We start from the raw sequence: 22,295 nt of genomic DNA on the forward strand, positions 1-22,295 counted from the left end.
GATGCATGTATGTGTTTGTGCAATCATGATGTGTGTATGTATGTATGTATGTATGTGTGTGTGTGTGTATGTATGTATGTATGTATGTATTGTGTGTGTGTATGTATGTATGTATTGTGTGTGTGTGTGTGTGTATTGTGTGTGTGTGTGTGTGTGTGTATGTATATGTGTGTCCACTGTGAGCTGAGGACAGGTACTACAGTACTGTGTGTCTTGGAGCTGTGTGTTATAATAACAGAAGCTCCAGCAGACAGGAAACACAGTGAATTTACTGCAGAGCTGAGTGGAGGCTAGGGGAGAACAGTTGGGGCCTATCCCTCTATAAATCTCAGCAGTTTTACAGCCACACTCTTTCTTTCTTTTTCTGTCTTTATTTTATCGGTCTCATCCGTTCCCCTCTGCCAAGTCTCCCATCATTCCCTTTCTCTTCTGTCTCTTTCTGCTATGCATACCTTCCTACCTCACTACCTGTAATGAGAGGACAATGTCATACTTATAGTTGAACTACCAGAGTTCAAGTTAGGTAGATTCAATCCGGATTGCGTGATTGACTTTTAAAGGCAATGTTATTCGCAGAGACCACGCTTACGGTAAATGCTGCATATGTCGTCTCAATAGGAAATGCGCTCAAATGTAAATTGTGCTATAACACAGATCTTCCGCTGTCCGGATTGAATATAGGCCTAAGACTACAAAAGTTTAACAACAAAAAAATAAAATTTTGGGGGCCTCCCGAGTGGTACTGCATCGCAGTGCTAGAGGCATTTCTACAGACCCTGGTTCGATCCCGGACTGTATTACAACCGGCCGTGATCGGGGAGTTTCATAGGGCGGCGCATAATTGGCCCAGCATCTTCCGGGTTAGGGGAGGGTTTGGCCAGGGGGGCTTTACTTAGCTCATTGCACTATAGCGACTCCTTGTGTTGGGCCGGCGCCTGCAGGCTGACCTCGGTCGTTAGTTGAACGGTGTTTCCTCCGACACATTGGTGCGGCTGGCTTCCAGGTTAAGTGGGCAGGTTGGCGGGTCATGTCGTTTCGGAGGACGCATGACTCGACCATCGCCTCCCGAGCCCATTGGGGAGTTGCAGCAATGATACAAGATCGAAATTGGGGAGAAAAAGGGGGTAAAATAAAAATAATAAATACAGTAACAGTCAAAAGTTTGGATACAACTACTCATTCCCAGGTTTTTCTTTATTTTTACTATTTTCTATATTTTAGAATAATAGTAAAGACATAAAAACTATGAAATAACACATATGGAATCATGTAGTAACCAAAAAAGTGTTAAACAAATCAAAAAATATTTTATATTTGAGATCCTTAAAAGTAGCCGTCTTGATGACAGCTTCGCACACTCTTGGCATTCTCTCAACCAGTTTCACCTGTAATGGTTTTCCAACAGTCTTCCAGGAGTTCCCACATATACTGAACACTTGTTTGCTGCTTTTCCTTCACTCTGCGGTCCAACTCATCCCAAACCATCTCAATTGTATTGAGGTCGGGTGATTGTGGAGGCCAAGTCATCTAATGCAGCACTCCATCACTCTCCTTCTTGGTCAAATAGCCCTTACACAGCCTGGAGGTGTGTTGGGTCATTGTCCTGTTGAAAAACAAATGACAGTCCCACTAAGCGCAAACCAGATGGGATGTGTATCGCTGCAGAATGCTGTGGTAGCCATGCTGGGTAAGTGTGCCTTGAATTCTAAATAAATCACTGACAGTGTCACCAGCAATGCACCCCCACACCATCACACCTCCTCCTCCATGCTTCACGGTGGGAACCACAAATGTGGAGATCGTCCGTTCACCTACTCTGAGTCTCATAATGACACGGCGGTTGGAACCAAAAAGCTCAAATTTGGACACATCAAACACATCAAAATGACAGATTTCCACCGGTCTAATGTCCTTCGCAGGTGTTTCTTGGGCCAACCAAGTCTCTTCTTATTGATGTCCTTTAGTAGTGGTTTCTTTGCAGCAATTCAATCATGAAGGTATGATTCACGCAGTCTCCTCTGAACAATTGATGTTGAGATGTGTCTGTTACTTGAACTCTGTGAAGCATTTATTTGGGCTGCAATTTCTGAGGCTGGTAATGATGGACTTTCGTTTCTCTTTGCTTATTTAAGATGTTCTTGCCATGGTATTTTACCAAATATTTTACCAATATGGATCTTCTGTATACCATCCCTACCTTGTCACAACACAACTGATTGGCTAAAATGCATTAAGAAGGAAAGAAATTCCACAAATGAACTTTTAACAAGGAACACCTGTTCATTGAAATGCATTCCAGGTGACTACCTCATGAAGCTGGTAGAGAGAATGCCAATAATAGATACCGATTATTGGAGGACCAAAAAAGCCGATAGCGATTAATCAGCCGATTTTTATATAAATATATATTTGTAAATGACAATTAAAACAATACTGAATGAACAATGAACACTTATTTTAAGTAGGAGAGGCTGCCAGATTTGATCAAATGTTGATAATTTATTTCTAAGTGTACAGTGTTTGCCAATTCACTGAGCCATAATTTGGTAGAGGGCGCTTCCCTCCTTTTCCAAAACAACAAGATTCGTTTTTTTGCCGAAATGAGACCGTAAGAGATTAGTTGTTTTTTGGGGGTTGGTTAATCCGTTTAGGGACTCAGATACTCCCAGGATTATCAGAAGCGAGTCTGGATCTATTGAAGTCTCCGAAACTTCAGAGAGGATCCCAAAAATTCCACACCAATAACCATGCAAGCTAGAGCATAGGGCAAAGCAGTGGAGTAGTGTACCCTGCGTAGCCTGACATTTATCACATGTAGGGGATGTATCAGGAAATATCCTATGCAGTTTAGTTTTGGAATAGTGTAATCTGTGTAATACCTTGAATTGTATGAGACGATGTCTGGAATTAATGGAGCATGTGTGGATATACTCCAAGCTCTCTTCCCAGTCTACCACCGAGATGTCAGTCCCTAGTTCTTCCTCCCATTTTGCCTTGATGGCATCTGTAGAAGGTGTGCTAACAGATTGAAAAGCATCATATAGACGCGATATCAGTTTATCTGATGTTGGGAGGTGTTTTCTAACGTAGTCTCTAATTTGTAGGTATCTGAAAAAATAACTTCTGGGAAGATTCTAAGTTTCCCTCAGCAACTCAAAGGAAGCAAAGGTCCCTTCTATGTATACATCCCCTATGGTTCTTTTCCCAACTCTCCCCATCGCTCAAAAGTATTATCAAGGTTAGAGGGGGCAAAGGAGGGATTCCTGGAGACAGGGAGCATGAATGACATTGGTCTAAACTCAAAGTGGACTTTAATTTGCTTCCAGATTCGGACTGTGCTATGTATAATAGGATTGTTACAATAAAGTGAATCTCCAAATCAAATTTTATTTGTCACATACACATGGTTAGCAGATGTTAATGCGAGTGTAGCGAAATGCTTGTGCTTCTAGTTCCGACAATGCAGTAATAACCAACAAGTAATCTAACTAACAATTCCAAAACTACTGTCTTATACACAGTGTAAGGGGATAAAGAATATGTACATAAGGATATATGAATGAGTGATGGTACAGAGCAGCATAGGCAGGATACAGTAGATGGTATCGAGTACAGTATATACATGAGGTGAGTATGTAAACAAAGTGGCATAGTTAAAGTGGCTAGTGATACATGTATTACATAAGGATGCAGTCGATGATATAGAGTACAGTATATACGTATGCATATGAGATGAATAATGTAGGGTAAGTAACATTATATAAGGTAGCATTGTTTAAAGTGGCTAGTGATATATTTACATCATTTCCCATCAATTCCCATTATTAAAGTGGCTGGAGTTGAGTCAGTGTCAGTGTCAGTGTGTTGGCAGCAGCCACTCAATGTTAGTGGTGGCTGTTTAACAGTCTGATGGCCTTGAGATAGAAGCTATTTTTCAGTCTCTCGGTCCCAGCTTTGATGCACCTGTACTGACCTCGCCTTCTGGATGATAGCGGGGTGAACAGGCAGGGGCTCGGGTGGTTGATTTTCTTTATGATCTTTATGGCCTTCCTGTAACATCGGGTGGTGTAGGTGTCCTGGAGGGCAGGTAGTTTGCCCCCGGTGATGCGTTGTGCAGACCTCACTACCCTCTGGAGAGCCTTACGGTTGTGGGCGGAGCAGTTGCCGTACCAGGCGGTGATACAGCCCGCCAGGATGCTCTCGATTGTGCATCTGTAGAAGTTTGTGAGTGCTTTTGGTGACAAACCGAATTTCTTCAGCCTCCTGAGGTTGAAGAGGCGCTGCTGCGCCTTCTTCACGATGCTGTCTGTGTGAGTGGACCAATTCAGTTTGTCTGTGATGTGTATGCCGAGGAACTTAACACTTGCTACCCTCTCCACTACTGTTCCATCGATGTGGATAGGGGGGTGTTCCCCTGCTGTTTCCTGAAGTCCACGATCATCTCCTTAGTTTTGGTGACGTTGAGTGTGAGGTTATTTTCCTGACACCACACTCCGAGGGCCCTCACCTCCTCCCTGTAGGCCGTCTCGTCGTTGTTGGTAATCAAGCCTACCACTGTTGTGTCGTCCGCAAACTTGATGATTGAGTTGGAGGCGTGCGTGGCCACGCAGTCGTGGTTGAACAGGGAGTACAGGAGAGGGCTCAGAACGCACCCTTGTGGGGCCCCAGTGTTGAGGATCAGCGGGGTGGAGATGTTGTTGCCCGTCAGGAAGTCCGGTACCCAGTTGCACAGGGCGGGGTCGAGACCCAGGGTCTCGAGCTTGATGACGAGCTTGGAGGGTACTATGGTGTTGAATGCCGAGCTGTAGTCGATGAACAGCATTCTCACATAGGTATTCCTCTTGTCCAGATGGGTTAGGGCAGTGTGCAGTGTGGTTGAGATTGCATCGTCTGTGGACCTATTTGGGCGGTAAGCAAATTGGAGTGGGTCTAGGGTGTCGGGTAGGGTGGAGGTGATATGGTCCTTGACTAGTCTCTCAAAGCACTTCATGATGACGGAAGTGAGTGCTACGGGGCGGTAGTCGTTTAGCTCAGTTACCTTAGCTTTCTTGGGAACAGGAACAATGGTGGCCCTCTTGAAGCATGTGGGAACAGCAGACTGGTAGACTGCCTGGGAGCAGGACATCCTGGTCCGTGACTGGGCTGGATTTCTTCTTGTAGTCCGTGATTGACTGTAGACCCTGCCACATGCCTCTTGTGTCTGAGCCGTTGAATTGAGATTCTACTTTGTCTCTGTACTGACGCTTAGCTTGTTTGATAGCCTTGCGGAGGGAATAGCTGCACTGTTTGTATTCGGTCATGTTACCAGTCACCTTGCCCTGATTAAAAGCAGTGGTTCGCGCTTTCAGTTTCACGCGAATGCTGCCATCAATCCACGGTTTCTGGTTAGGGAATGTTTTAATCGTTGCTATGGGAACGACATCTTCAACGCACGTTCTAATGAACTCGCACACCGAATCAGCGTATTTGTCAATATTGTTATCTGACGCAATATGAAACATGTCCCAGTCCACGTGATGGAAGCAGTCTTGGAGTGTGGAGTCAGCTTGGTCGGACCAGCGTTGGACAGACCTCAGCGTGGGAGCCTCTTGTTTTAGTTTCTGTCTGTAGGCAGGGATCAACAAAATGGAGTCGTGGTCAGCTTTTCCCGAAAGGAGGGCGGGGCAGGGCCTTATATGTGTCGCGGAAGTTAGAGTAACAATGATCCAAGGTTTTTCCACCCCTGGTTGCGCAATCGATATGCTGATAAAATTTTGGGAGTCTTGTTTTCAGATTAGCCTTGTTAAAATCCCCAGCAACAATGAATGCAGCCTCCGGATAAATGGATTCCAGTTTGCAAAGAGTCAAATAAAGTTCGTTCAGAGCCATCGATGTGTCTGCTTGGGGGGGGATATATACGGCTGTGATTATAATCGAAGAGAATTCTCTTGGTAGATAATGCGGTCTACATTTGATTGTGAGGAATTCTAAATCAGGTGAACAGAAGGATTTGAGTTCCTGTATGTTTCTTTCATCACACCATGTCTCGTTAGTCATAAGGCATACGCCCCCGCCACTCTTCTTACCAGAAAGATGTTTGTTTCTGTCGGCGCGATGCGTGGAGAAACCCGCTGGCTGCACCGCCCCCGATAGCGTCTCTCCAGTGAGCCATGTTTCCGTGAAGCAAAGAACGTTACAGTCTCTGATGTCCCTCTGGAATGCTACCCTTGCTCGGATTTCATCAACCTTGTTGTCAAGAGACTGGACATTGGCGAGAAGGATGCTAGGGAGTGGTGCACGATGTGCCCGTCTCCGGAGTCTGACCAGAAGACCGCCTCGTTTCCCTATTTTTCTGAGTCGTTTTTTTGGGTCGCTGCATGGGATCCACTCCGTTGTCCTGGGTGAAAGGCAGAACACAGGATCCGCGTCGCGAAAAACATATTCTTGGTCGTACTGATGGTGAGTTGACGCTGATCTTATATTCAGTAGTTCTTCTCGACTGTATGTAATGAAACCTAAGATGACCTGGGGTACTAATGTAAGAAATAACACGTAAAAAAACAAAACACTGCATAGTTTCCTAGGAACGCGAAGCGAGGCGGCCATCTCTGTCGGCGCCAGAAGTTGACAGGCAACAAAATCACAGTGCCAATAGAGAGGTGGTGACACTCCTCACGCTCCATACTAAGCCAGCTGGATGACAGAAGTGCATCATCCAGCAGAAACGTAACAACGCGGAGGTTAACGGCCCAGTAATAAAATATAAAATTTGGGAGAGGCAATCCTCCTTCCATCTTGGATTTACAGAGGTGTTTTTTTACCTATCCTGTGTGTTTTATAATCCCAGATGAAAGGATTGATAATTGAGTCCAGTTGTTTATGAAAGGATTTAGGTATGAATACTGGGATGTTCTGATATAGGTAGAGCAGTTGTGGGAGGAAGACCATTTTAATGGCATTAATTCTTCCGAGCAGAGAAATTGGGAGAGTTCTCCAAAATAGTATGTTTGCCTTGAGTTTTTGTATCAGAGAGGGGAAATTCTCTTTAAATAGTAAAGAGTATTGTTTGGTAACTACAATTCCTAGGTAGGTACATTTTTCTGAAGATAACTTAAATGGGAGATGTTCTAGCCAGGAGGTGTTTTGCGACCGTATGGGCATTAATTCACTCTTGTTCCAATTTATTCTGTATCCTGAGAAGGTACCAAACAAATTGATCACATCAAGAATAGCTGGGATACTAGCCTGGGGTTCTGTTACATAGAGGAGGATGTCATCTGCGTATAGGGAAATCTTATTTAGAGTATCTTTAGTATTATAGCCGTGTATTGCTGCATGAGATCTAATCGTCTGAGCGAGCGGTTCGATAATTAGGGCGAAGAGCATAGGCGACAGCGCACAACCCTGCCTTGTCCCCCTGTAAAGGTTAAATCGGGCCGACAATGATTGGTTAGTGAGTATTCAGGCACAGGGGTTCCTATATAAAAGCTGGATCCAATTTATGAACCCACCTCCAATATTACATTTCTGTAGGACCTTGAATAGATAGGGCCACTCAACTTGATCAAAGGCCTTTTTGGCGTCAAGAGATATGACGGCAAGGTCCACGTTGGGTAACCTCTGAGAATACATAATATTGAAGAGGCGCCTGAGATTGAAGAATGAGTTTCTGTTAGGGATAAAGCCGGTCTGATCCGAATGGACCAATTCGCCAATTAAAGTGCTAAGCCTGTTAGCCAGAGTTTTTGCTAAAATCTTTTGGTCTGTATTAAGGAGAGATATTGGTCTGTATGAGCCTACCTCTTCTGGATCTTTACCCTTCTTATGTATAACTGTAATGAACACTTTGTCCAAAGTAGAAGGGAGAGCTCCATCCTCATTGGCCTGAACCAACATTTTGTGCAGGTAGGGAGAGAGCATGTTGCTGAATGTTTTATAGAATTCACCAGGGTATCCATCTGGGCCCGGGGTCTTGCCACTCTTTAGAGATTTAATTGTTTCTCGAATTTCATCAAGAGATATTTCCTTATTCAGGAAGTTAGAATCTTCCTGGTTCAGGGCAGGAAGATTACAGTCCTCCAAAAATGTTTGCATAATTAAGGGGTTAGGATCCGCTTTAGATGTATATAGACTCACATTTTTTCCGAAGTTGTCTGGCGAGTAATTTGCGTGGTTTGTCACCAAACTCAAAATATTTTTGCTTGGCATAGAGAAAAGATTTAGCAATTTTAGCTGAGAGAATCTGATTATATTCACATTTTAAAGAGGTAATTTTTTTATGTTTCCCTCCAGTTCTTCCAGTTTTCCTCTGTTTTGCCTACTCCTGGCAGTGTTTCCCACAATAATGCTGGGGAAGCCTCTGTGTTGTCGTTGGTATCAAAGAAAAATGTAATTTGGTCTTTAAGATATTCACAGAATGTTGGTTCTGTGAGGAGCTGAGGATTCAATCTCCAGACCCTCTTGTTTGGTACAATGTCACACAATCTCAGGGAGAAGGTGAGTGGACTGTGGTCCGAGATTATAATATCATGATACCTCACATTACAGGTATAGGGGAGTAGTCTAGCATCCAACAAAAAGTAGTCAATTCGAGTGTAAACATTGTGAAAATGAGAGTAAAAGGAGTATTCCCTACCCGTAGGGTTAGCGATCCTCCATATATCAAATAAGTTCCAATTTTTTATGTAGGTATTCAAGAATTTGCTTGAATAGGAGGTAGGGGTTCGCCGGGTAGAGGATCTATCCAAATATTGGTCTAGCACACAGTTAGGGTCCCCTCCAATGACCAGGTTAGTATGGGAGATATCTGGAATCAGGGAAAGGACTATTTTGAAAAAAGAGGGGTTATCAATGTTTGGCCCATATATATTTAGTAGAGTTACTGAGGTAGAGTGGATTTCTCCTATTACGATCACATACCGACCCTCTTTATCCGCAATAGTGGTTTTATGTAGAAAGGGAATTCCTTTCCGTACCAGAATCGCTGTGCCTCTCGTTTTGGCAGAGAAGTTAGAGTGATACACTTGCCCCACCCACCTACATTTAAGTCTGCTATGAGAGTTATTATTCAGATGGGTTTCTTGCAAAAATATAATATCAGACGAGAGTGCTTTCAAGTGGGCTAGGACCTTGCCTCTCTTAATTGGTTTGTTTAAACCCTTGACATTCCAGGAAGTGAATGTAAGCCCCGCCCTCCTCTCGTTTGTAGTTCCTATGGTGGCCTGCATAACATGTAACTTGGTAAAAAGGTAAGAAAGCGCACCAAACCATCACAATCAGCATATGTAGCACCTACACCCGAGCAGTATCCAACCCACCCCTCCCCCCCGCAAGCACCTTTACTTCCCACCTGTTCCCCTAATTTCCCCAACACTTACCCCCCCCCCCCCCATCAACCCACATTTAACAGGCATGCACAAACAGGAGAGAAAAAAAATGAAAAAATAAAATAATAAACACTTTGTCTGGCTGATGCCAAAGAAGCATGGCGCGACCTCGAACAAGAGGTAAAACAAAAATAAAATCCCAACTATACGTTCACCTCTCACTATCCCAGAACTTCTACTAACATATGAACTGAGGAGGCTCCCGCGAATAAGTGTTCAGTTCGCATCTAATAAACCTAAACAGAATAAGTTGCAACTTAAACATATTGCGCATTTAAGCGTCATCCTGGGTCAATCCCAGAGATAAGCAAGATATAGCCTCAAGATTATATTGCTAAGCACTGCCGGTCAAAAAATAAACCATCCGCAACCGACAGTCAGCTGTACCTTTACATACTGTGGGTCAGGAGATCGGAACAAGGATTTGCTAAATTAAACGTTCCACCCAATAAAAAATACAAATTATATATATATATATATATATATATATATATATATATATATATATATATATATATATATATATATATATATATATACACATACATATACACATACATACACACATACACACATATACATACACACATACAGTGGGGCAAAAAAGTATTTAGTCAGCCACCAATTGTGCAAGTTCTTTTTTTCCACCATAATTTGCTAATAAATTCATTAAAAATCCTACAATGTGATTTTCTGGATTTTTTTCTCTCATTTTGTCTGTCATAGTTGAAGTGTACCTATGATGAAAATTACAGGCCTCTCTCATCTTTTTAAGTGGGAGAACTTGCACAATTGGTGGCTGACTAAATACTTTTTTGCCCCACTGTACATCTGTGTGTTTGTGCGGTATGTTAAAAAAAAAACATGTAATAATTTCTTCTCTTCCTCCACAGGCTCCGTCACAACCAAGGTCAACGGGATGTACCACTTCTGTTACACCATGTACAACAACTACTTATTTATGCTTAGCTGTGTCTTTGAAAATCAATGCAATGAATGTAATACACGTAATGTATCCATCTGCATGTGGTATCTGTCCATGCACACAGGCACAGAGGAACGGTTAACAGTGAGGATACTCACTCCAGGAGGTTGAAGAAGTCGGTGATCTCCTGGTGTATGGCTCGGTGCCAATAGGAAACCATCACGTCTGGGAGGGGGAATTAGAATACATTTTAAAAAGGCAGCGTCCTTATCACATAAACCCGTACCTGCACCACCTCACTGTGCAACTTGCAAGGATGTGACTAACAGTGCATACCAGTGTCGCGACACACTGAAGTATCATGGCAAGCAAACAAATCAGGAAGCGGACTTAAATGTCTTGAGGAAAACAGTCCAAATGTTGGAAACAAACAACCTTATGACGTCATCCAGAGTCACGGCTGTTTCCTTCCCAAGCGTTGGCACAAAGTATTTCACATGACGCATAGTTTAGACTTCCTGTTTCCCTTTCTGCCATGGAAAGTCGAGTATACTGGTATCGTAACAACCCTACTGTAGGCTACGGTCCGGTATGGAAGAGGTTAACACTAAGGAATTGGCTAACGGGTACTAGCTACCCGTCTACTGTAGTGTAGGCCTAGCATATGGTCTGATTGATACCAGGCCACTGTACTGTTGCTATGGTCCGGTAGTGAAGGGGTTAACCATAGAATTTCATAAAGAACACATACACACTGCAGTCCAAAAGTATTGGGACAGTGACACATTTGTTGTTGTTTTGGCTCTATATTCCAGCACTTTGGATGTGAAATGATACAACGACTATGACGTTAAAGTGCAGATGGTATTTGTGCTTCTGTAACTTCCTCACCCGTCAGTATTCACGATTCATTCAGGATTATCCGCAATCATGGCAGCATCCACATTGATGTAGAAGTGTTTAGAAACATATTGTATTCTTAATTAAAATTAAAGTGACTTCAAAATGACACAACAAATTATGTACCATTCATTTCTATTGGTCACAAAATCATCTGAAACACAACCAAAACAAACAGCAAATACATCCACCAATTTGTAGAGTCCAAGCTTGATATGAATACTGTACCTAACTTTTGACTACTTTAATACATATATAAGTGAATTTGTCCCAATACTTTTGGTCCCCTAAAATGGGGGGACTATGTACAAAAAGTGCTGTAATTTCTAAATGGTTCACCTGATACGAATGCAAATACCCTCAAATTAAAGTGGACATTCTGCACTTTAACATCGTGGTCATTGTATAATTTCAAATCCAAAGAGCTGGAATATAGAGCCAAAACAACAGAACATGCGTCACTGTCCCAATACTTTTGGAGTTTACTGTAGTGAATTATAGGACCTGCATGGAGGTAACACTATGTGTCTCACCCTCAGATATGGTCTTCATGATGTGGAGGAAACACATGAGCAGACTGCGCGTCTCGGCCTGGTCCAGCTTGTCAATGCGAGATCCAAAGCCTATCAGAGACTGAGGCCGGGCAAACTGACAGAGAGAGTGAGGGAAGGAAGGATGGGAGAGAAATGGGGGGAGTTAGAGAGAGGGGGAGGGGAGAGTTGGCAGAGAGAGAAGGAGAAAGACACACATTCTTCTTCATGCAATAGTTATAATATTTTTGTTCTTTCTTTAAGCCAACACAGCCTGCACAACATTTCCGGATTTGACATTCCGCTGAGTGAGTCATCTTTCACACCTTTTCACATCCGTCCATCTTCTCGCTGTTCCTGTCGCTGGGGTTGGACTCTATGCTAATCAGAGAACCCCGCGAGTCGGCATGGTTACCCGTAGAAACAGCCAGGGAGGAAAAGGCTGGGGGCAGGAGAAGGGTTAGAGGTTATGGTGCAGACACAGTTGCAAACACGCATACACACACGCAAAAGTATGCAAGCACGCACACACACACACACACACACACACACACACACACACACACACACACACACACACACACACACACACACACACACACACACACACACACACACACACACACACACACACACACACACACACACACACACACACACACACACACACACACACACACACACACTACCTGTGATGGAGTTGAGCACTTCTTTGGAAAAGGAGGCATCCACCGAGTTGCCATGGCGAATGACGTGAGCCACAGGACCTGCCACTCCCCCTCCCACACTCAGGTCATCTCTTGAACCCTGGAGAGGGGTAAAGAGTTTGCTGGAACGCCACTAGGCCAGAGGGATACATTTCACTGTGACATCACTAGGCCAGTGGGAAACATTTCAGTGCGACACCACTAGGCCAGAGGGATTCATTTCAGCGTAGCATTTTCTCTCATCCGTGTTACCTGGAACCCGATAAGTGGTTGAGGAGAAGTCAATTTGTTTGTCCGCGAACTATAGACTGTCCTACCCCCCTTGATATCCACCTTTCATCGAGGATAGTCATGTGTATCCTACCCGAGTCCTTCGCTGAAGAGTTTGAAATCTGCCATACCCCCTCTGAATCAGCTTTGGTTTTGTCAGATGAGAAAAGCAAGCACACATTTAAAAACAATATGGTATCCCTTTAGGGCTGACCCCAATTAGGTGACTGGTTGATTGTTTGGTCAATAGACTACATGTTGGTCGACCAATACATTTTTTGTCGAGCAGTAGCATATATATATATATACACATACACACAGTTGAAGTCGGAAGTTTACATACACTTAGTCATTAAAACTAGTTTTTCAACAACTCCACAAATTTCTTGTAAACAAACTATAGTTTTTGCAAGTCGGTTAGGACATCTACTTTGTGCAAGACACAAGTAATTTTTCCAACAATTGTTTACATTTAATAAACTCAGTTTTTCACAATTCCTGACATTTAATCCTAGTAAAAATTCCCTGTCGTAGGCAAGTTAGGATCACCACTTTATTTTAAGAATGTGAAATGTCAGAATTATAGTATGAATGAATGATTTATTTCAGCTTTTATTTCTTTCATCACATTCTCAGTGGGTCAGAAGTTTACATACACTCAATAAGTATTTGGTAGCATTGCCTTTAAATTGTTTAACTTGGGTTAAACGTTTTGGGTAGCCTTCCACAAGCTTCCCACAATAAGTTGGGTGAATCTTGGCCCATTCCTCCTGACAGAGCTGCTGTAACTGAGTCAGGTTTGTAGACCTCCTTGCTCGCACACGTTTTTTTAGTTCTGCCCTCAAATTTTCTGTTGGATTGAGGTCAGGGCTTTGTGATGGCCACTCCAATACCTTGACTTTGTTGTCCTTAAGCCATTTTGCCACAACGTTGAAGTATGCTTGGGGTCATTGTCCATTTGGAAGACACATTTGCGACCAAGCTTTAACTTTAACTGATGTCTTGAGATGTTGCTTCAATATATCCACATAATTTTCCAACCTCGTGATGCCATCTATTTTGTGAAGTGCACCAGTCCCTCCTGCAGCAGCAAAGCACCCCCACAACATGATGCTGCCACCCCCGTGCTTCACGGTTGGGATGGTGTTCTTCGGCTTGCAAGCCACCCCCTTTTTCCTCCAAACATAACAATGGCCATAATGGCCAAACAGTTATATTTTTGTTTCATCAGACCAGAGGATATTTCTCCAAAAAGTACAATCTTTGTCCCCATGTGCAGTTGCAAACCATAGTCTGGCTTATTTATGGAGGTTTTGGAGCAGTGGCTTCTTCCTTGCTGAGCGACCTTTCAGTTTATGTCAATATAGGACTTCGTTTTACTGTGGATATAGATACTTTTGTACCTGTTTCCTCCAGCATCTTCACAAGGTCCTTTGCTCTTGTTCTGGGATTGATTTGCACTTTTCGCACAAAAGTATGTACGTTCATCTCTAGGAGACAGAACGCGTCTCCTTCCTGAGCGGTATGACAGCTGTGTGGCCCCGTGGTGTTTATAGTTGCGTACTATTGTTTGTACAGATGAAGGTCTACAATTTTTTTTCTTTTGACTTTCCCATGATGACAAGTAAAGAGGCACTGCATTTGAAGGTAGGCCTTGAAATACACCCACAGGTACACCTCCAATTGACTCAAATGATGTCAATTAGCCTATCAGAAGCTTCTAAAGACATTACATCATTTTCTGGAATTATCCAAGCTGATTAAAAGGCACAGTAAACTTAGTGTATTTAAACTTCTGACCCACTGGAATTGTGATACAGTGAATTATACGTGAAATAATCTGTCTGTAAACAATTGTTTGAAAAATGCGGAATATGGAGGGTGTGACGCAATTACGGAGACTCTGGAGACATGCAGAGGCCAAATCGAGCTCCGTACCGCATCGCCATGCGCCTCCCAAATGTTGGAATAATGTGTTTAGGGTTCTGTGTCGCTCCGCATTGACATGATTGGTTGAGGGTAGGTAGGGGCGGTACATCCTGTATAAACACAAACTCCCTTCCTTCACAACTGCTCTGCACTGCTCCGCAAGAGGTATGAACGCTCTAACTTCTGCAGAGGCAGTATCACTGTAAATGCTGCATGGCCAATGCAGACTTCAGACTGACCATGCAGTGTCCAGATGCACAATGCACTTCTCTCTCCAGAAGGCGCTCACCAATTTGTGCACATACATTGTCCATAACTTCTGGGGTAGCCTAGTGGTTAGAGCATTGGACTAGTCACCAAAAGGTTGCAAGTTCAAATCCCTGAGCTGACAAGGTACAAATCTGCCATTCTGCCCCTGAACAAAGGAGTAAACCCACCGTTCCCCAGTAGGCTGTCATTGAAAATAAAAATGTGTTCTTAACTGACTTGCCTAGTTAAATAAAGGTGAATTATAAAACATTTTATTGTGTGAATTGTTTGCCTTTGATTGTTTGTGTATGTCACTTGCCCATTGCATATACCACCAACGGTACTTTTACCGTTAATTCCTAACATATCTAATCTACAATGCTTGATTGGTTATGGCAATTTCTGTTTAATGCATTCAATGTATTATTATTCCAGTCTTTACCCTTCTCATTTTTGGATTGGACACGTTCTTTGCAGAGCGCACAACCTATGCTACACTTTTTGGTTCATTATTATTTTATTTTCTCCCAAATTTCGATCTTGTCTCATCGCTACAACTCCACAACGGGCTCGGGAGACGAAGGTCAGTTTACGGTGAAAGCCAATTTATGCTTGATCCAATAATGTGGTTTGAGGCTTCGTATGTGTGACGCAATTGCGGAGCCTCCGGAGCCATGCAGAGGCCAAATCAAGCTCCGTACCTTATCGCCGTGCGCCTCTCAAATTTTGTAACGATGCAAAGGTCTCCGAATAGCTCCGCATTGACATGACTGGTTGACGGTAGGTGGGGGCGGCACGTCCAGTATAAACACAAACTCACTTCCTTGACAACTTCACAATAGCTCTGCTCTGCTCCATTAAGTGCAAGAAGTTTCTCTTTCATGCCGTCCCTAGGAGGGGTGCATCACTTGAGTGGGTTGAGTCACTGATATGATCTTCCTGTCTGGGTTGGCTCCCCCCATTGGGTTGTACCGTGGTGGAGATCTTTGTGGGCTATACTCGGCCTTGTCTCAGGATGGTAAGTTGGTGGTTGAAGATATCCCTCTAGTGGTGTGGGGGCTGTGCTTTGGCAAAGTGGGTGGGGTTATATCCTTCCTGTTTGGCCCTGTCCGGGGGTATCATCGGATGGGGCCACAGTGTCTCCTGACCCCTCCTGTCTCAGCCTCCAGTATTTATGCTGCAGTAGTTTGTGTCGGGGGGCTAGGGTCAGTTTGTTATATCTGGAGTACTTCTCCTGTCTTATCGGGTGTCCTGTGTGAATTTAAGTATGCTCTCTCTAATTCTCTATTTCTCTCTTTCTTTCTCTCTCTTGGAGGACCTGAGCCCTAGGACCATGCCTCAGGACTACCTGGCATGATGACTCCTTGCTGTCCCCAGTCCACCTGGCCATGCTGCTGCTCCAGTTTCAACTGTTCTGCCTGCGGCTATGGAATCCTGACCAGTTCACCGGACGTGCTACCTGTCCCAGACCTATTATTTGACCATGCTGGTCATTTATGAACATTTGAATATCTTGGCCATGTTCTGTTATAATCTCCACCCGGCTCAGCCAGAAGAGGACTGGCCACCCCTCATAGCCTGGTTCCTCTCTAGGTTTCTTCCTAGGTTTTGGCCTTTCTAGGGAGTTTTTCCCTAGCCAACGTGCTTCAACACCTGCATTGCTTGCTGTTTGGGGTTTTAGGCTGGGTTTCTGTACAGCACTTTGAGATATCAGCTGATGTACAAAGGGCTATATAAATATATTTGATTTGAAGTTTGAAAGCCCAGACGTTTGCGGAGGCTGCATTGCAGTAAATGATGCTGCACGGCCACTTCAGACCCCTGATTGACTTTGCAGAGCCTTTAACACAACTGGTCCAGAGGCATACATTTCACTGTGACACCACTATGCTAGAGGGAAACATTTCACCTTGACACCACTAGGCCAGAGGGAAAAATGTCCCTGTGACACCACTAGGCTAGAAGGAAATATTATACTGTAACACCACTGGGCCAGAGGGGAACATTTCATTTTGACTCTACTGGCCGACTCTACTGGCCCAGAGGGACACAGTTCACACCAACACCAGTGAGCAAGATATTGGAGTCTGAGAGTCTGCCCGGGTAAAGCTCGATTCCACTACCTGACGAATATAAAAACAAAACATTTCCCTTCCAGGTTCTCCCGAGGCACGTCAAATATAGATGGGAACCATAAATGCAGGTTTCCCTTAATAAAGCTTAATTACCATTTCCTGTGTTTAAAAGTAACATTAGCGGAGCGGCTGTGCCTGTGTAAACGTTTATCCCTGCCCTTCCTCTCTCTCTCCCCCTCCCTCCCTCCACCACTCCCTCCCTAGACTCTGTGAACGGTGCTGTGACTGGACATACATGACCCTAAAGTAGTACTGCGGGCCGCGCCAAACTATGACATCACTACAACAACAGTGGCTGTGTGGCACTTTGCTTGGTCATGGGCCGGGCTGCAGTCAATCAGGGCTGCAGTGGAGGATCTTACTTGGTTACTGGAGGTGAAGTAGATGGGGAAGAGGTCTCGGAGGAAGAAGCGAGGCATGTTGTCCAGGATGAGGCCGTACAGAGGCAGGTAGAGGGACGCTATCCTCGCCTGCTTATCCTGGAGAATATGAAGAGAGAGGGAGGAGAGAGAGGGGGGAGGGGCAGAGGGAGGAAAGAGAGGGGTGGCAGAGAGAGTAGAGAGAAATAGAGAATGGGAGGAGAGAGGAGAGAGGAGTTTGAGGGGGAGGGAGAAAGTCAGGAAATAGAGAGCGAGAGAGAGAGAGAGAGAGAGAGAGAGAGAGAGAGAGAGAGAGAGAGAGAGAGAGAATTTGAGACAGAGAGCAAGAGAGGAGAGAATTTGAGACAGACAGAGAGACAAAGAGAGAGAGAGAGAAAGAAAGAGAAATAGAGAGAAAAAGACCGACAGTGAGCAACAGACCTACAGAGAGTAACTATCAGGGGTTTTAAACTCTGCGTGATTGAGAGAGCAAGAAACAGAGATCTGTCAACAGTTGTACAGTGTTGGGTTTGGCAGGCTCCTAATCTCAGATGGGATCTGGCTGTCTGGGGTCTGAGTGGAAAATGGCACCCTATTCCCTACATAGTGCACTACTCTTGACCAGAACCCTATGGGAACTATAGGGAATAGGGTGCCATTTGGGACGCACCCTGGATCCTTTCCAGCACCCCACTCCATGCCACCTTCTCTCCTTGAGTGCTCAGAGGTCCCAGTGAGAATGGCGCATTACATAGTCTGCTTCCTGCACACAGGACCGCAGGGTAGAGTGTGTGTGTCAGAGAGCGTATTTAATGATTTCCTGCTGTTTCAAATCCTCATAGCCATCACTGTAATGTGCCCCTCACTCCTCACACACACACACACACACACACACACACACACACACACACACACACACACACAATATCAACCCAATATCTAAAAAGTTAATTTTACTGTGTATATGTTTCTGTCAGCTATAGTACATTGTACACTGTCCAATCAAAATATTTCAGTTTCCTGTGTGGAACATCAATATTGGAACAGTCTGGTCCCAGATCTGTTTGTGCTTCAGCCAACTCACAACATTTTTGAAAGTCTTTTTTTTAATTTCACCTTTATTTAACCAGATCAACTGTCAACCGTAATCAGAGGAGTTGGCTAAACTAAAACAGAAGCATGTCTGGAACCAGGCTAATATCGCAGCTTACTGTCACATCTCTTTCTTACAGACATACACTTCATGACCAAAAGTCTGCTCATCGAACATCTCATTCCAAAATCATGGGCATTCATATGGAGTTTGCTGCTACAACAGCCTCCTCTGGGAAGGATTTCTACCAGATGTTGGAACATTGCTGCAGGGACTTGCTTCCATTCAGCCACAAGAGCATTAGTGAGGTTGGGCACTGATGTTGGGCGATTAGGCTTTGCTCGCAGTCTGCGTTTCAATTCATCCCAAAGGTGTTCGGTTGAGGTCAGGGCTCTGTGCATGCCAGTTTGAAGCACAGAATCGACTAGAATATCATTGTATGCTGTAACGTTAAGATTCCCTTCACTGGAGCTAAGGCGCCTCGCCCAAACCATGAAAAGCAGCCCCAGACCATTATTCCTCCTCCACCAAACTTTACAGTTAAACTATGTATTGAGGCAGGTAGCGTTCTCCTGGCATCCGACAAACCCAGATTAGTCTGTCGGAATGCCAGACGGTGAAGCGTGATTCATCACTTCAGAGAACGCGTTTCCAATGCTCCAGAGTCCAAGGGCGGTGAGCTTTACACCATTCCAGCCAACGCTTGGCATTGTGCATGGTGATCTTAGGCTTGAGTGCGGCTGCTCGGCCAGGGAAACCCATCTTATGAAACTCCCGACGGACAGTTCTTGTGCAGACGTTGCTTCCAGAGGCAGTTTGGAACTCGGTAGTAAGTGTTGCTAGTAAGTGTTGCAACCGAGGACAGATTATTTTTACGAGCTTCAGCATGGTCCCGTTCTGCGAGCTTGTGTGGCCTATCACTTCACGGCCGAGCCGTTGTTACTCCTAGACGTTTCCACTTCACAATAACAGCACTTAACAGTTGACCGAGGCAGCCCTAGCAGGGCAGAAATTTGGCGAACTGACTTGTTGGGAAGGCCATTCTATTGCTAATGTTTGTCTATGGAGATTGCATGGCTGTGTGCTCAATTTTATATACCTGTCAGCAACGGGAGAGGCTGAAATAGCTAAATCCACTAATTTGAAGGGGTGTCATTATACTCTTGTATATACAGTGTACTTGTAAACTATTGGGCTCTGGTCAAAAGTAGTGCACTATACAGAAAATACGGTCCCATTAGGGACACATGTTATATTATCATCTGGTGCCCGCTACATGGTGCTGGCGTGCGTGGCGTACCTTCATGGCGTAGCGGGCGTCCAGCGAATGCTTGGCCATCAGGTTCTTGAGGCAGGCGAGGGCCAGGTGGCGCAGGTCCTGCTCATCCTGCAACGCCAGGCCCAGCTCCCGTAGCAACAAGCCCGTCAGGAAGTGCTTCCGGCAGAACTCGCCCGTCAGGCTGTACTCTGGCACATCCACTAGGGTGGAGAGTAAGGAGGGAGAGAGAGGGGTTTGGGGGGGAATAAACAGGGAGAGAAAGGCAGAAAGAGAGGGGGAGGAAGAGAGTTAGAGAGAGAGATATGGAGAGGGGGTTATGGGTGGCAGAGCGAGAGAAAGAGAGAGCTCAGTGCCCTAAAAGCATCCAAGTCTCATTTACCAGTGTTTCTCAACTTGCTTTATAGCAGAGACCAGACAGCTACGGTTCTTCCTTCTTGGAGGAACCCTTACATTAAAACTAACACTTTAGAATTGACTAAATTGATGTCAGATAATCATTTTAGGGACTGGTTAGCAACATCTCATGGACCAGAGCTGGTCCTAGTACCACTACACTAAACTAAATGATGGTTTGTTTATTCCACCCAGTGCCAGCCGTGTGGTAAAGAACATCAGTACAACATCATGTGAATATCACAAAATATCATAAAAAGGGACCAATAGTTACCCTGAGCACTTTGCGTTTCTTGTGATGCATTGTCTGAAATGGACAGGAAAGAGAAAGAACAGAAAATAAAGTGTTAAGCGGTGCAATGAATGAAGATGAATGCAACGGCATTAATACCTAAAACGGACTTCGATTAGGTCCCTGTGAACCCTAGATGACTTCTGACCTGTGATGCGTGCGGAGGGGAGGGGCAGACTGAGAGGGATGTAGTGCTCGTGGTTGCACACCTCTCGCAGGAACTCAAACTTGAACTCACACAGCACCTGTTGAGAGAAACGTCGGAGTCACAACCTGATTGACCGAATAAAAACACCACAACATCTCTGAAGCACATTGTTGTCTATTCTAGTATCTATTTCATTGTTTTCTAATCCTTTCTATTCTACAGTGAGTGACATTGGCTATTACACCGACAGATAAGGCAATGCTTTATTCACACAATTCTGGGACTGAGAGACAGAATGAGAAGGATGTGTGTATGTGCAAGTGTGTGTGTAACCTTGTTGTCAGTGGCTGTGATCATATTGACATAGTTGCTGATCAGCTTGAAGGTGAACCCTCGGTCCATGAGGGTGAAGCAACGCTGGAGGGAGGGAGGAAAAGAGGGAGTGAGGGAGGGGAGAGGGAGGGAGGGAGGGTAGGGAAAGAGGGAGGGAGGAAAAGAGGTAGGGAGGGAGGGAGGGAGGGAGGAAAAGAGGGAGGGAGGAAAAGAGGGAGGGAGGGAGGGGAGAGGGAGGGAGGGAGGGGAGAGGGAGGGAGGGAGGGAGGAAAAGAGGGAGGGAGGGAGGGAGGGATGGAGGAAAAGAGGGAGGGAGGGAGGGAGGAAAAGAGGGAGGGAGGGAGGGAGGGAGGGAGGGAGGGAGGGAGGGAGGGAGGGAGGGAGGGAGGGAGGGAGGAAAAGAGGGAGGGAGGGAGGGGAGAGGGGGAGGGAGATGGGGAGGAGAGGAGTGAGGTAGGGAAAGAGGGAGTGATGGATGGAGGAAGGGAGAGAGGGAGAGTCGGGGTCAGCATTAGTTTATGAAGAACGTGAAAGAGAGAGGTCATTTCATAATTTCACAACACAATTAAAAACATGCTCCGGAACTTTGGAGACTTCTAAGTGTCTTTTAAACCTCCGGCTTTCGGCTAGATGTGTCAACGTGTAGTTCATACATGCATAATCTATAAGAAGAATTACTGTCTTACCTCAATTAGCCACGAAATCCCATGTTTTTAGGGAAGCTGTGCTGAGCCATTTCCCTTATATTTTCCCCCATGTGGGCCAACCCCCCAAGTTCTAGCCAACGAGCTTCAGCCCCTCGCATTTGAGTGACATCTAACAAGAGGCACATCATGCACCCAGAGAGAGAGCAATGAAGTGGTGCACATATCTGCACAAATGTGACGTGGTATGCAATTTTCGGGGACCACTTGTGGCTCACGAGTGCTACTTTCAGAACTACTGTCTAAAAAGGACACAAAAGTACCGGAGAATCTCTTTAAGGAAATCAATATCGAACAACAGCAGCGGAAGCCATTTTCATTGCATTCATCTCCCCTTCATTAGTCAGGGAACACAAATGTATTACCATCGGCAGCATTTGAGCTCGATCTCGACAAGAGATAAGGACATCTCCCTAAGCATGTAATGTGTGTGTGTGTGTGAGTGTGTGATGCCCACCTTGACAAAGGCTGCCACGGCCAGGTTGGCACTGCGGGTCTCCTCTGCCAGCTCCTTGTTCTTCCAGAAGATGTGGTCGGACACGGTCATGACTAGGCTCTCCAGACGACTCAGGTAGGTTGAAGGGAACCTCTGTGGTCGAGGGAGCTGAGGCGACAAACAAAACAACATCCAGTCAGCGGCAGTCCTCTGGGCGAAAACAGCTCGTTGATGAGAGAGGTCGAAGG

The 22,295-nt window shown here is 44.9% G+C and overlaps 1 protein-coding gene across 2 annotated transcripts in view; it reads right to left on the bottom strand.

Moving 5' to 3' along the window:
* LOC139382264 (dedicator of cytokinesis protein 10-like) overlaps positions 1 to 22,295 on the bottom strand; it is a 177,212-nt gene that overhangs the window by 39,643 nt on the left and 115,274 nt on the right. For both annotated transcript variants that reach the window (XM_071126130.1, XM_071126129.1), the window contains exons 28-37: positions 22,069 to 22,215; positions 20,908 to 20,991; positions 20,575 to 20,671; positions 20,409 to 20,441; positions 19,763 to 19,941; positions 17,373 to 17,489; positions 12,410 to 12,527; positions 12,047 to 12,162; positions 11,724 to 11,838; positions 10,449 to 10,515 (exon numbers count right to left, since the gene is read on the bottom strand). In XM_071126130.1, the coding sequence (XP_070982231.1) occupies positions 10,449 to 10,515; positions 11,724 to 11,838; positions 12,047 to 12,162; positions 12,410 to 12,527; positions 17,373 to 17,489; positions 19,763 to 19,941; positions 20,409 to 20,441; positions 20,575 to 20,671; positions 20,908 to 20,991; positions 22,069 to 22,215 (1,073 nt within the window). The remainder of the gene's footprint in view (positions 1 to 10,448; positions 10,516 to 11,723; positions 11,839 to 12,046; positions 12,163 to 12,409; positions 12,528 to 17,372; positions 17,490 to 19,762; positions 19,942 to 20,408; positions 20,442 to 20,574; positions 20,672 to 20,907; positions 20,992 to 22,068; positions 22,216 to 22,295) is intronic.

Source organism: Oncorhynchus clarkii, chromosome 24 (assembly GCF_045791955.1).
Source record: "Oncorhynchus clarkii lewisi isolate Uvic-CL-2024 chromosome 24, UVic_Ocla_1.0, whole genome shotgun sequence".
NCBI lineage: Eukaryota > Metazoa > Chordata > Actinopteri > Salmoniformes > Salmonidae > Oncorhynchus > Oncorhynchus clarkii.